We start from the raw sequence: 15,366 nt of genomic DNA, 5'->3' as shown, positions 1-15,366 counted from the left end.
TTGAATCCCTAACTGCTGTTCATCACCTCAGCCAAACACAGCTCATTAAGTCTCCAGCAGCATCTCTGCAGCACTGCATGTAGGGTCATTGTCAAGAGGTCCAGCGCCCCCTGGAGCCAGTGAGTGACACTCCACTCCACCTGTAATTGCTGTGAGGGCGGGGGGGGGGGGGGGGGGGGGGGGGGAGAATATCTCAATTAGTGCTTGTCTGTAAATTGTCTTAGTGTCTCTCGCCTGCTAAATGAAACTGTCACCATGTCACTTTCTGATGAATGTCTGAAATCTGACCAGGAGCCCGGTACACTGCACTGCACAGCACACACACAGCACTGCACAGCACACAGCACTGCACAGCACTGCACAGCACACACACAGCACTGCACAGCACACAGCACTGCACAGCACACAGCACTGCACAGCACACACACAGCACTGCACAGCACTGCACAGCACACAGCACTGCACAGCACACAGCACACAGCACTGCACAGCACACACACAGCACTGCACAGCACACAGCACTGCACAGCACACACACAGCACTGCACAGCACACAGCACTGCACAGCACACACACAGCACTGCACAGCACACAGCACTGCACAGCACACACACAGCACAGCACACAGCACTGCACAGCACACACACAGCACTGCACAGCACACAGCACTGCGCAGCACAGCACACAGCACTGCACAGCACAGCACTGCACACAGCACTGCGCAGCACAGCACACAGCACTGCACAGCACTGCACACAGCACTGCGCAGCGCAAAATGTAGTACATCCACATCTACATTCAAATGTAGCAAGACAGATGTATCTTTCTAGCTCTCTGCACTCTTAGAAATGACAGTTCATTAGGGTTCTATAGAGAACTTAAGGTTCTATATAATTTACCAAAGAACCCCGTGTCTAAAATGGTATTAGATCTTTTTCTGTAATTTTCTGTAATAAATTTCTGTAAGACAACAAAGAACCCTTTAAAGAACCCTTCTTCTTCTTAAGGTGTCGACTGATTGGTGGACCCCAAAGGGTTCTATATAGAACCCCTATATAGAACCCCAAAGGGTTCTATTTTTAAAAAGTGGTTCTATATAAAACCCCAAAATGGTTATATATAGAACCCCGAGGGTTCTTTTAAATGAACCGTCTGAAATGGTTCTACATAGAACCATTTGAGGGTTCCAAATAGGGCTGGGTTAAAAAAAATCGATTCTCCGATTTTTAATCGATTTTTATTTTAATCCTTTGATATCGATCATATGTTCAGAGATCGATTTTTTTTTATTAAACTTTTTTTTTAATGAACAGGCTAACATATTATGCTGTGTGTGGTAGTTGAAACATAGTTTCAAGTTGACGTTTATTTATGTTTGTAGTTGAAAAGAAAACATAAATAATGTAGGCTACATGAATGGAAATGTTTGATCATTAATATCTATTTTTAGAAATGATATAGGCTGAAATCAAATCACTGTGCATAATTGTAAAAGTGTCTTTATTGACAGATGAAAAGGCTGTCATTTACCCTTTGTCACCACCTGGTGAGTAAATCGGGATGAGTCGATTCACAACCTTGTGAATCGGAATCGAATCGATCCTTGAAATTTGAACCAATACCCAGCTCTAGTTCCAAATACGTACCAAGCTATCCACCTTATTTTTGGCGGCCATTTTGCCTTACGTTAAGTATGGGTTCTATTTCCGGTGTAACCAATTTAGATAACCCAGCCCCTGACAAAAAAAACGTCTATGAGGATTTTACCCTTTTACAGCAGAGCCATTCTGCTCGACTACAACCGTGTCGTTCGGGTGCTGGGATAACGTAATGCATTGTGGGTAGTCGGCTACTAACTGTGGCTAATGTTAGCGGCTAGCTAGCTATGTTACATGGCAGTAAAACGCCACCAAATTGATTTAACTTTTAACCATTTCGAGTAACACACATTTCGAGTTTCCATACGGACCTCCAGCGTTGGTTAGTTGTTTATAACGTGACTATATTTATAACTTTTATAACGGACTCCAGCTTCCGGTTTATAATTCGGGTCTGCAGCCAGAGTATAACAAAGGAAATGGCAAGCGGCAACAATGAGTCACGTTAAACCGGACCTTGTACCCACGCTTCTTTTTTACAGTGGGGCATTCAAAAATAAGGTGGATAGAACCCTTAAAGGTTCCATATAGAACCACTTTTTCTAAGAGTGCGTTGTACTCTGCCACTTGCTTTATTTCTCTATCCCACGTGCACACGCACACACACACATACACACGCGCACACACACACACACACACACACAGTGATATTAAAGAAGTATTGACGTGGGAGAGAGCGTTTCACCATGACGTCTCATAACCTTCACCAAAATGAATCATATCCACTAAATATAAAACATTGGCTTAGATCTTGTAAAGGAAAGGAAGTGTGAAACCAAAATGAAGTAGGTGGAGCCGCCCTGGGAATGAAGATACGTTGTAGCGAGAGGATGTGTTATGGGTCATTATTCTATGCAGCAGTAAATCTGGACTGTCGTCTTGGAACCTGCTGCCTCAGTTGATCCTAATATATCAGCCTGTTATGATGTATGGATGGATGTGCTAAAGAAGGTATAGTGTGTGTGTGTGTGTGTGTGTGTGTGTGTGTGTGTGTCTGTCATCTGAGATGTGTGTGTGTGTGCAGCCTAACCTGTGTGTCACGCTAGTGGCTGCTGGTTGCCTCCTCAGCTGTGGGGGCTCATCTCTCTCGCCCTCATCCTGCCACGTCACCCACACTCCCCATCTATAACTCCCTCAGGAGCGCTTTATGATGTCTGCCAGCTCATTACTTCTGACAGCGTTTAGTCAGGCCTGCTCTGCAGCCATATAAATGCCCCCGCCCGGGCCAAATTACCCCGCCAAAGACTTCCTGTTTGAAATCAAACCACCCTCTCACTCTCTCTCTCTCTCTCACTCTCTCACTCTCTCACTCTCTCTCTCTCTCTCTCTCTCTCTCACTCTCTCTCTCTCTCTCTCTCTCTCCACAATTGGTTATTTGCATTTGTTCCAGAAGGTCCATTTAATCAGGCAAGCCCCCCCCCCCCGCTAACCTTGATGGAAACAAGCCGAGTGATTGATGACACTGACATTCGGAGCCAATACACTTAGAAGTGATTGCGTTGTAAATCAGTGGTCGTATGATGGAATAACTGGGTGTTTATTTTCGAGGGAATCGCAGATGGATGCTGAGGTAAGCTATAGGGCTGAAGTATGGATGGGTGCCCGGGCCGCGGCAGGCAGGCAGGCAGGCAGGCTCCACTCCCCAGATTAATGGCCGCCCCGCGCCGCAACAAGTCCTCCTGCGTCGTGACCGGGCGCTTCTGCTGCATTTCTGTCCGTTTCTCCTCACGCCCGCCGAATTGAAGCGTAGCGTTACTTGGCATTATTGATAGCTGACCAAGTGGGAGTTCACACTATGAACAACAATCAACTTTCTCCACCTTTGCTGACACTTGGCTCACTCACTCGTTTGGTGGATATGAGAGAATTGGTTCGTTCTTCCTTAGATATTAGGTGTTGTATTGGGTTATTCCCCCCCAAGCCTCGCTCCCAAGATATTATTATTACCATTTACACTTTCCATCAAGCTGCTACTCACCTTTTTCATCATGTTTTTCTTTTTCTAGCTGGACATTATTAAAGCAGCTATGAGCAAGATTTTCCATTGTTATTAAACAGTCTAAATTTAATATCGATGCATCACATCTTACCTCTAATAGTAGACGAGACCAACGCTGAGTAGTCTCGCTTGAACCCCGAGTGAGAATTGGCCAGTGTTAGTCTGTCTGTGGCCAGGGCAGATCAGGAAGTGAAATGAAACGGTTTGCGGCAGCCACTTCGGCCATAACCACAAAATTAGTTCCAAACAAACTGTTAGAATATAACGAGAGATGTTCGCGAGAGTAGCAAGCCCCTGCATGGCGTTCTCCGTGTTTATGGTCTGTCGCTAGGCAGAGCGAAACGGTTGAAGGCAGGCAGCTGCCGTAAACCATTTCGTTTCACTTCCGGGTCTATCCGGCCCGCCGGTAGACAGACTAACAGACTCTATAATCATCAAGAGAGCAATCTCCGATTCACACGGCTTTGGTCTCAGCTACTATTATAGGTAAGATGTGATGCATCAATATTATAATTATACTGTTTAATAACAATCGAAAATCTTGCTCGTAGCTGCTTTAAACCCTATATATAGAGAGAAAAATACTATTCAGCTTGTAAAAATGTACAGTGTTTCCCCTAGACACATTTTCAGTCCTGGAGGGATTTCGAAACGTACCCCGACCGCAACGGTGGGGGCCCTCTCTGGCCACGCGAAACTTTTAGCTAACCTGTTCGCATCTATGTTCGCAATTGCATCCCAAGTATCATCATACTATTATGGGAGGCGATGCGAACAGTTGTGTTATGGGATGTGCGTTTCCCAGGCAACGACACACGTTGACACGTTTTGGAACAGCGCTGCACGCTGGCACGATGCTCCTAAAAGCAAAATGCTTATTCTTTTGAATGATTTGGCATCATCTATTACTGTCAACACCAGTGTTGTTGTATTGTAATAATATGCCATAAAGGTTTATTGGGGGGTGTCGTTGGCCTGGTGGGCCCGGCAGGCCTGTAGAAAGGTAGGGGAAACACTGCACAATATGGCCATCTAACAAATATGCTTTGGAGGCCCTGGAAGTTTCAGACATCATCAGAGTAACGTTACGCTGATGATGACTCAAAGTTGAAACGCAAATGTTCCTTTGCCCTAAATCAGCGGGTCTCAAGCTTTTTTGGCTTTGCTGATTTCTGGATCCAAGACAAGTACTCCCTTTACCTGACTACAACATTTCACTTAGAAAACTGCAAGAGAAAACTATATAGCATATGATGCAATTAATTAATTAATGATAACCCACCTTTTGGAGAATATAACATTACAAAATAAGAAATGCAGTGAAAGAGTTCCAATTGGAGCCTCCTGAGCAGATTTATTTTAACGTTTCATTGACTCTCAAGATTTATTTTTCCATTTTCCCCTTTCTCTCAAGTACCCCCTGTAGTACCACCACGTACGCCTAGGGGTACTTGAGTTTGGGTACCGTACTACTGCCCTAAATAAAATGACTCACGAGTGACTTTTTGGGTTGAAAACAGCAGTGTTAACAAACAGCACATCATCACGATAATATCTAATCTCCCCTTTTAACAAGACTGTCTGCCTCCCTCCTCTTCCTCCTCTTCTTCCTCTTCCTCCTCTTCCTCCTCTCCAGTGTCTGGAGCATTGTGAGGCACAGCACCTGTTGGAGGTCGTCCTTCCAGCCATGGTGAAGTTGGCGCTCAGTGCTCCTCGCCTCTGCACAATGGTACGTGTTACACTACTGCACAGTATGTTGTGTGTTAGTACTTCAGGTGTGTGTGTGTGTGTGTGTGTGTGTGTGTGTGTGTGTGTGTGTGTGTGTGTGTGTGTGTGTGTGTGTGATCTGTGCGATCTGTGCACCACAAGCCGAGTGCCATCCAGTTCCATTGTATTGGAGAGAAGGCAGAAACTCTGTGGCTGATATCTCCAAAACTCAGACAACTAACACAAAACGATATAGATGGATAAATAGCACTACAGGTGAAAGAGAATACCGTAAATTCCGGACTATAAGCCGCACCTTTTTCCCCGTTTTTTGGCCTTTTTTGGCCCCTGCAGCTTATATAACGGTGTGGCTTATCTATGGATTTTTTCCAAAAAAAAAAAAAATCTCTCTTTTTTAGCACTCTTTCTAACTATAAATCCACTTCTGTTTTAATTTCCTCTCTTGCCCTCTTTTCACCACACCGCGGACACTGTGTGCACTGTAAAAAACAACACAGGTGGTGTTGTGTTATGTTGTTTTGTTGAAATGTTAATAAATGGGAGCTTCCTCAAACAGCCATCTCTTTCCCGACAATCCCCTCTGTGCATGAACCCTTACATATGGTAATTAAACATTAAAACACAATAAAAAAAAGAAAAGAAAATACCATTAAAACACCCGCGGCTTATAGTCCGGTGCGGCTTATATATGTAAAAAACAGTCAACTTTGCAGGTGCGGCTTATACACCAGTGCGCCTTATAGTCCGGAATTTACGGTATATGTATTTTGGATTTTAGGGTGAGCTGTTCCTTTAAAATTCAATATCGCCTATTCATTTTGATTTCCACACCAGACGACCACAGTGTTATGAGATACAGTGAGCAATGGTGTTTTAGGAATCAATAGGGAATCTGCCTGCCTGCCTTTTGGGAGTTTGGCCTTTCTATTCCATGAGAGCAGGCTAACAGTAACCTGACAGGCCGTCTCTCTTAGTCAGGTCAAATGGAGCTGACTGATGATCTTTTAAATATCAGACACATCTGTCTGCATTTCTCTTTCTGTCATCTGTCATGACCACACAAGAATGCCAAGATCTGTATGTCTCCAATTCAATTCTCTGTTCAGTTTTCTCCATTTAATTTAATAGTTTATTCAACCCCCACTTTGGTCAGGAGAGGAGAATCATTCTAGTTGTGATCGGAGACCCGAAACCTTGGTCAGAAAGTCAAAGCATTGGGGGCACGGTGGCGCAGTGGTAAGCGCTGTCGCCTCACAGCTAGAAGGTCCTGGGTTCGATTCCCACCTGGGACGCTGTGAGCGCTGAAGGAGTGCGTGCCCGTCCGCATGTCCTCGAGTGCCCCACCGCCCAGGTGGGGTCGTCAAAAATGGCCTTTCTGTGTGGAGTTTGCATGTTCTCCCGTGCCCGCTGGGGGTTTCCTTCATATAGGAACCCCTCACCAAAAACATGCAATATCCTGGTCGCTGAAGTGGTGCTCTGGTTGTTCGGGGCGCCTGTTCGGAGGGAGGGGAACTCGTTGGAATAGCGTGATCCTCCCACGTGCGATGTCCTACCGGTGAAGCTTCCCCTGTCGGGTGAAAAGAAGCGGCTGGCTACTGCCAATGTCTCTGAGGAAGCATGGAGCTAGTTTCGGCTCTCCCCAGATCGGCAGAGGGTGGAGCAGCAACCAGGATAAATAAATTAAATTAGCACTAATGGGGGATAAAAATGGGATTAAAAAAAATCGGGGGGCGGGGGGAATTATTAAAAAAAGAAAAAAAAAGAAAGTCAAAGCATCTTCAGGTTTAGCTAAAGGAGGAGACCTTCTGGTCCAGATCTCACCTCAGGTGAGCGTTGTTTCTGCTGGTTTGGATAATGAAGCGTTCCTACTGTAGCCCTCTCTTCTGGGTATTTAGCGGCGAGGCTAATGTTGACGTGTGGGTTATCTGAGCCGGTATTGATCCAGCATCAGGGCAGCCTTGGGAAGGCTCTTTAGCTCTAATCAGCAGAGATGGATGGGCCCTGTGTGGGTCAGACTGTGAGCCAAGAAGCCCAGGACCTTAATTACTAACCACCCATTTACCTAATGGGACTCCCTCTCCTGCTGGCTGGGATTGCTAAACTAATTATCCCCCCCCCCCCCATCAGCCCCTCTCAACCCCACCGCACCCGCCCACGTAGCTTTGTATGCTTCTTCTTCTTCTTCTGCCTCCTTCTTCCTCATGTCTCCAACTCGGCCTGGTCTCCTGTCCCTCTACTACTGTCCTCAGCCCGTTCCTCTGCTGAAGTCCAGGATGAACCTCATTGTGTTGTGTGTTCTCTCTGCTCCTCAGCCCGTTCCTCTGCTGAAGTCCAGGATGAACCTCATTGTGTTGTGTGTTCTCTCTGCTCCTCAGCCCGTTCCCCTGCTGAAGTCCAGGATGAACCTCATTGTGTTGTGTGTTCTCTCTGCTCCTCAGCCCGTTCCCCTGCTGAAGTCCAGGATGAACCTCATTGTGTTGTGTGTTCTCTCTGCTCCTCAGCCCGTTCCCCTGCTGAAGTCCAGGATGAACCTCATTGTGTTGTGTGTTCTCTCTGCTCCTCAGCCCGTTCCCCTGCTGAAGTCCAGGATGAACCTCATTGTGTTGTGTGTTCTCTCTGCTCCTCAGCCCGTTCCCCTGCTGAAGTCCAGGATGAACCTCATTGTGTTGTGTGTTCTCTCTGCTCCTCAGCCCGTTCCCCTGCTGAAGTCCAGGATGAACCTCATTGTGTTGTGTGTTCTCTCTGCTCCTCAGCCCGTTCCCCTGCTGAAGTCCAGGATGAACCTCATTGTGTTGTGTGTTCTCTCTGCTCCTCAGCCCGTTCCTCTGCTGAAGTCCAGGATGAACCTCATTGTGTTGTGTGTTCTCTCTGCTCCTCAGCCCGTTCCTCTGCTGAAGTCCAGGATGAACCTCATTGTGTTGTGTGTTCTCTCTGCTCCTCAGCCCGTTCCCCTGCTGAAGTCCAGGATGAACCTCATTGTGTTGTGTGTTCTCTCTGCTCCTCAGCCCGTTCCTCTGCTGAAGTCCAGGATGAACCTCATTGTGTTGTGTGTTCTCTCTGCTCCTCAGCCCGTTCCTCTGCTGAAGTCCAGGATGAACCTCATTGTGTTGTGTGTTCTCTCTGCTCCTCAGCCCGTTCCCCTGCTGAAGTCCAGGATGAACCTCATTGTGTTGTGTGTTCTCTCTGCTCCTCAGCCCGTTCCTCTGCTGAAGTCCAGGATGAACCTCATTGTGTTGTGTGTTCTCTCTGCTCCTCAGCCCGTTCCCCTGCTGAAGTCCAGGATGAACCACTCGCTGACTCTGTCTCAGGAGCAGATAGCCTGTCTGCTGGCCAATGCCTTCTTCTGCACATTCCCGCGCCGCAACTCCCGCAAGTCCGAGTACTCCAATTACCCCGAGATCAACTTCTACAGGTAAAGGCACACACCTGGAGGCGGGACACAAATCGATAGCTCACTAAGGGTAATGCGTACCGGTGTGTAGGCAGTGCCGATGTTGGCACGACTTCTATGTATTTAATTCACAAAAATGAGATTCCCCTCTCTCTCTCCGAGTCCCCTCCTCTGTAAGCCATTACCTTTTCGCAGAAGACCGAGTAGGATTCAGCAACGCTCGGATATCGATCTTCCCGTTAGCGCCGTCGCTGTACTCCATAAGCTTCAAGAAGACGAATGAGAGAAGTTCACAACGCTGTCAGGACAGCAGCATGATTGGACTCACCGGGGTCATTATGCTCATATCTAGCCCTTCACCACCACTGTGTGTGAACTTTCCATGTTAACCAGGTTTCGTCGGCCCAACAGACACAGCGGCAAATTAAATTACAGGGCCGGATTTTCTCGCAGTGTTTTGAGTAAAAGCGTAATCCTGATCCCACCGATGTTGGCCACAGACGCAGCAAACTAAATGACGTGATTTTCTCTCACAATGTTTTGAGTAAAAGTGGAACCCCCCCCCCCCAAGAAGGAATGTACCCCTAATACTTTTTAAGATATGATTTATTAGGGCTATACTTCATAGTCAGGTGGAATGTGTAAGATTGAGTGGCTCTGTTTTAGTGATCCTAGAATCTAGAGGGAAGTCAACACATTTCCATAAGGGGGCAGTACTGCCTTGAAAACCCCTAAACCATGGAGTGTACATTTAAACCATGGAGTGTACATCTAAACCATGGAGTGTACATTTAACATCTAAACCATGGAGTGTACATTTAAACCATGGAGTGTACATCTAAACCATGGAGTGTACATTTAACATCTAAACCATGGAGTGTACATTTAAACCATGGAGTGTACATCTAAACCATGGAGTGTACATTTAAACCATGGAGTGTACATCTAAACCATGGAGTGTACATTTAACATCTAAACCATGGAGTGTACATTTAAACCATGGAGTGTACATTTAAACCATGGAGTGTACATCTAAACCATGGAGTGTACATCTAAACCATGGAGTGTACATCTAAACCATGGAGTGTACATCTAAACCATGGAGTGTACATCTAAACCATGGAGTGTACATTTAAACCATGGAGTGTACATCTAAACCATGGAGTGTACATCTAAAACATCTAAACCATGGAGTGTACATCTAAACCATGGAGTGTACATCTAAACCATGGAGTGTACATCTAAACCATGGAGTGTACATCTAAACCATGGAGTGTACATTTAAACCATGGAGTGTACATCTAAACCATGGAGTGTACATCTAAAACATCTAAACCATGGAGTGTACATCTAAACCATGGAGTGTACATCTAAACCATGGAGTGTACATCTAAACCATGGAGTGTACATCTAAAACATCTAAACCATGGAGTGTACATCTAAACCATGGAGTGTACATCTAAACCATGGAGTGTACATCTAAACCATGGAGTGTACATCTAAACCATGGAGTGTACATCTAAACCATGGAGTGTACATTTAAACCATGGAGTGTACATCTAAACCATGGAGTGTACATCTAAAACATCTAAACCATGGAGTGTACATCTAAACCATGGAGTGTACATCTAAAACATCTAAACCATGGAGTGTACATCTAAACCATGGAGTGTACATCTAAACCATGGAGTGTACATCTAAACCATGGAGTGTACATCTAAACCATGGAGTGTACATTTTCACTCCGCTTCGGCTCATTCAGTCAGAATCAAACATCATGTGTTTAGAGTTTCCAGGGCAGCACTGAGCTTTCTTCAAAACAACTCTCATATCTTGCATCTGACATACAGTATCATACAGTATCATACAGTAACAATATCATACAGTAACAGTATCATACAGTAACAGTATCATAGACAGTAACAGTATCATAGACAGTAACAGTGTGGCCATGAAAAGCTATCTGACCTTTAAAGAAAGCTCCAGCTTGTGTTCCTTAATTTGATTGTCACACAGCAGATCTATGCTTGTTTTTTATGAGCAGTCTGGAACGGCCTGTAACGTTACAGTCTGGAACATGTGAGTCAGTGCACGCTGTTGTAGTCTTAGGATGCTGTAACTGTCTCTGTTGTAGTCTTAGGATGCTGTAACTGTCTCTGTTGTAGGCTTAGGATGCTGTAACTGCCTCTGTTGTAGGCTTAGGATGCTGTAACTGCCTCTGTTGTAGGCTTAGGATGCTGTAACTGCCTCTGTTGTAGGCTTAGGATGCTGTAACTGCCTCTGTTGTAGTCTGAGGATGCTGTAACTGTCTCTGTTGTAGGCTTAGGATGCTGTAACTGTCTCTGTTGTAGTCTTAGGATGCTGTAACTGTCTCTGTTGTAGGCTTAGGATGCTGTAACTGTCTCTGTTGTAGGCTTAGGATGCTGTAACTGTCTCTGTTGTAGTCTTAGGATGCTGTAACTGCCTCTGTTGTAGGCTTAGGATGCTGTAACTGCCTCTGTTGTAGTCTGAGGATGCTGTAACTGTCTCTGTTGTAGGCTTAGGATGCTGTAACTGTCTCTGTTGTAGTCTTAGGATGCTGTAACTGTCTCTGTTGTAGGCTTAGGATGCTGTAACTGTCTCTGTTGTAGGCTTAGGATGCTGTAACTGTCTCTGTTGTAGTCTTAGGATGCTGTAACTGTCTCTGTTGTAGTCTTAGGATGCTGTAACTGTCTCTGTTGTAGCCAGGCTTAGGATGCTGTAACTGTCTCTGTTGTAGGCTTAGGATGCTGTAACTGTCTCTGTTGTAGGCTTAGGCTGCTGTAACTGTCTCTGTTGTAGTCTTAGGATGCTGTAACTGTCTCTGTTGTAGTCTTAGGATGCTGTAACTGTCTCTGTTGTAGGCTTAGGATGCTGTAACTGTCTCTGTTGTAAGCTTAGGATGCTGTAACTGTCTCTGTTGTAGTCTTAGGATGCTGTAACTGTCTCTGTTGTAAGCTTAGGATGCTGTAACTGTCTCTGTTGTAGTCTTAGGATACTGTAACTGTCTGTTGTAGTCTTAGGATGCTGTAACTGTCTCTGTTGTAGTCTTAGGATGCTGTAACTGTCTCTGTTGTAGTCTTAGGATGCTGTAACTGTCTCTGTTGTAAGCTTAGGATGCTGTAACTGTCTCTGTTGTAGTCTTAGGATGCTGTAACTGCCTCTGTTGTAGGCTTAGGATGCTGTAACTGTCTCTGTTGTAGGCTTAGGATGCTGTAACTGTCTTTGTTGTAGGCTTAGGATGCTGTAACTGCCTCTGTTGTAGTCTTAGGATGCTGTAATTGCCTCTGTTGTGGGCTTAGGATGCTGTAACTGTCTCTGTTGTAGTCTTAGGATGCTGTAACTGCCTGTGTTGTAGTCTTAGGATGCTGTAATTGCCTCTGTTGTGGGCTTAGGATGCTGTAACTGTCTCTGTTGCAGGCTTAGGATGCTGTAACTGTCTCTGTTGTAGTCTTAGGATGCTGTAACTGCCTCTGTTGTAGTCTTAGGATGCTGTAACTGCCTCTGTTGCAGGCTTAGGATGCTGTAACTGTCTCTGTTGTAGTCTTAGGATGCTGTAACTGCCTCTGTTGTAGTCTTAGGATGCTGTAATTGCCTCTGTTGTGGGCTTAGGATGCTGTAACTGTCTCTGTTGTGGGCTTAGGATGCTGTAACTGTCTGTTGTAGTCTTAGGATGCTGTAACTGTCTCTGTTGTAGGCGTAGGATGCTGTAACTGTCTCTGTTGTGGGCTTAGGATGCTGTAACTGTCTGTTGTAGTCTTAGGATGCTGTAACGACTTCTGTTGTAGTCTTAGGATGCTGTAACTGTCTCTGTTGTAGTCTTAGGATGCTGGAACTGTCTCTGTTGTAGGCTTAGGATGCTGTAACTGTCTCTGTTGTAGGCTTAGGATGCTGTAACGACTTCTGTTGTAGGCTTAAGATGCTGGAACTGTCTCTGTTGTAGGCTTAGGATGCTGTAACTGTCTCTGTTGCAGGCTTAGGATGCTGTAACTGTCTCTGTTGTAGGCTTAGGATGCTGTAACTGTCTCTGTTGCAGGCTTAGGATGCTGTAACTGTCTCTGTTGTAGGCTTAGGATGCTGTAACTGTCTCTGTTGCAGGCTTAGGATGCTGTAACTGTCTCTGTTGTAGGCTTAGGATGCTGTAACTGTCTCTGTTGTAGGCTTAAGATGCTGGAACTGTCTCTGTTGTAGGCTTAAGATAATGGAACTGTCTCTGTTGTAGTCTTAGGATGCTGTAACTGTCTCTGTTGTAGGCTTAGGATGCTGTAACTGTCTCTGTTGTAGTCTTAGGATGCTGTAACTGTCTCTGTTGTAGGCTTAGGATGCTGTAACTGTCTCTGTTGCAGGCTTAGGATGCTGTAACTGTCTCTGTTGTAGTCTTAGGATGCTGTAACTGTCTCTGTTGTAGTCTTAGGATGCTGTAACTGTCTCTGTTGTAGTCTTAGGATGTTGTAACTGTCTCTGTTGCAGGCGTAGGATGCGACTGCAGTGGGAATCTGCGGGCTGCTTTTGCTTGTGTGCTTTGTGCAGGACAGAGTGTAGGAGTGGTGTTTTCTGTCTCTACCTACTCAAACCCAGTGGTGTGTGTTCAGAAAGCCTGGGATGGCTAATTGAAACGAATGACTGTTTTGATAGACTGTATGTTTTAAAGTGTACAGCTATCCATCTCTTTGTAGCCTCTCCATTTTCCTGACTTCATGTGGAAGTGAGTTAAATGACACATGTCTCTAATTAGGCCTAAATGTACGACAGTAATACAGTCCACATTGTTGTACTTGAAGTGCGTACGTAGTCTCTCTCCACTATTAGGGCTGTGCAATAAAATCGATACGGCAATATATCGCAATACTTTTTTCCGCAATACTGTATTGATATTTCAGAAAAATATCGTGATATATCGCCATATCGATTTTCTTGCACATCTGTGTGTTCAGAATACTTTTTTTCCCAGTGCGTTCAGTAAGACACTCAACACTTGAGTAGTTTTGACTAAATTTGTCCACCAAGTTATCAATATAAAGTGATGTATATATTATTACACTACCTGGGTGGTACACAGCGTGTTGTATTTTTAGCTCTATTTTAACATTTTCAGTCAATTATGTACAGTATTGCAATATATCGCAATATGTATTGTATCGCAATGTATCGCGATACAATCGTATCGTGACCCATGTATCGTGATACGTATCGTATCGTGAGGTCCTTGCCAATACCCAGCCCTATCCACTATGCTGTTGTAACGTGTGCAGGGCAGGCAACACTCTCCTCTTCCTGCACTTTCACCGTTTTCTCCATTCTGCGTGTTAATGAAGTCAGGCTTACTCTGTTGGATAATGATTTCTTAATTGTTTGTATTTGTTTAGATCGATGAGATTAGATTCGATCATTTTATTATTTCCGCTCAAGACATTTGGTAAGAAAGTGTTCAGCAGACACCCAGTTGCCTTTGATAGGAATATTCGGGGGTGGGGTGGTGGGATTTTTGCGATTGCAGGATTCTGTTCCCAGCTCTGATACACACATGGTGCGTCTGCAGCACCTCCATAAACACAGTGGACATAGTCCAGATTTCACCACAATTCAATTTTCCCCAATTTCTCTGAGGCACCCTACCTCTGTCTCATTAGTGCTAGTCAGTAACGGCTGGCGCTGTTGGTTTGGTCGTACTCTGTTTCTGTTATGATGCTTCTTATACTCTGCACAGAACGTGAAGGTTAGGTTTAGCGCTGTCATTTGGATTTTCCCCAACAATCCACATAGCTGCTATCTTTTAGTCTAATTAGCCATCTGCTCTCCCTTGGGGAGTTCAACACTATTATTTTATGTATCCCAGTGATTGTCATATTGATTATTTCTGTGTTACCATTTGATTTGGCTCCCATTTCCCCCCCCTCCCTCCCAACTGCCTCATTTTATCGAAACCCTAAATCCACCAATCACGAGCGGTCATCTCAGCGTGCCTGTTATCATCAGCACATGATATCTCCGTCCGTCCGTCCGTCCGTCCCCATCAACTGTCAGTGGCGGGCTAAGCTAAGTGCCGAGGCCTGTGTAATAATGTCAGCATTGATTGGGATGGCGTGGCTGGCTGCCATGCCAGGAGGCCCCGCCCGTCACTATCAGCATTTCTGCCCGCAGCCAACTGCAGGAAAGAAGAAGAGAGAGAGAGAGAGAGAGAGAGAAGGGGGGGGAGAAGAGTCTGAGTGTTTCTGAGAAGATGAGACAAGACAAGACGACCAGCGCCGGCTAAAACGGGCCCCCGGATCGTTACCGGCCCTCCCCTCCCCCCCCCCCTCCCCCGTAATTGAGGGAGTGTCCGTCACTTTGCTTATCGGCTACAGTAGCGCTCTGTCTCGGACGAGCCCGAGCAGCGAGCAATCTGCTGATTGCTGTTTTGGCACAACTGTCAAGGTTTGTCCTCCGTTAAGTGATGGAGAGGTACGAGGGGGAGGGCAGGGGAGCCACAGAGTCATCTCTTCAGCTGCTGTTTTACTCTGTCTCAGGAGCCAATGACAGAGGAAAACCCGTTAAACAATTAGTTCAGTAAAGAAAGCTCATTATCCTGATGA

The 15,366-nt window shown here is 45.5% G+C and overlaps 1 protein-coding gene across 1 annotated transcript in view; it reads left to right on the top strand.

The window, feature by feature from the left end:
- Nucleotides 1-15,366, top strand: part of parga (poly (ADP-ribose) glycohydrolase a) — a 60,045-nt gene that overhangs the window by 11,179 nt on the left and 33,500 nt on the right. The window contains exons 7-8 of the mRNA XM_083658041.1: nucleotides 5,294-5,386; nucleotides 8,643-8,797. Of these exons, the coding sequence (XP_083514167.1) occupies nucleotides 5,294-5,386; nucleotides 8,643-8,797 (248 nt within the window). The remainder of the gene's footprint in view (nucleotides 1-5,293; nucleotides 5,387-8,642; nucleotides 8,798-15,366) is intronic.

Source organism: Poromitra crassiceps, assembly GCF_964638095.1.
Source record: "Poromitra crassiceps genome assembly, chromosome: 22".
NCBI lineage: Eukaryota > Metazoa > Chordata > Actinopteri > Beryciformes > Melamphaidae > Poromitra > Poromitra crassiceps.
Note: the sequence above shows the minus strand (reverse complement) of the source record. Positions and strands in the feature narration are given on the sequence as shown.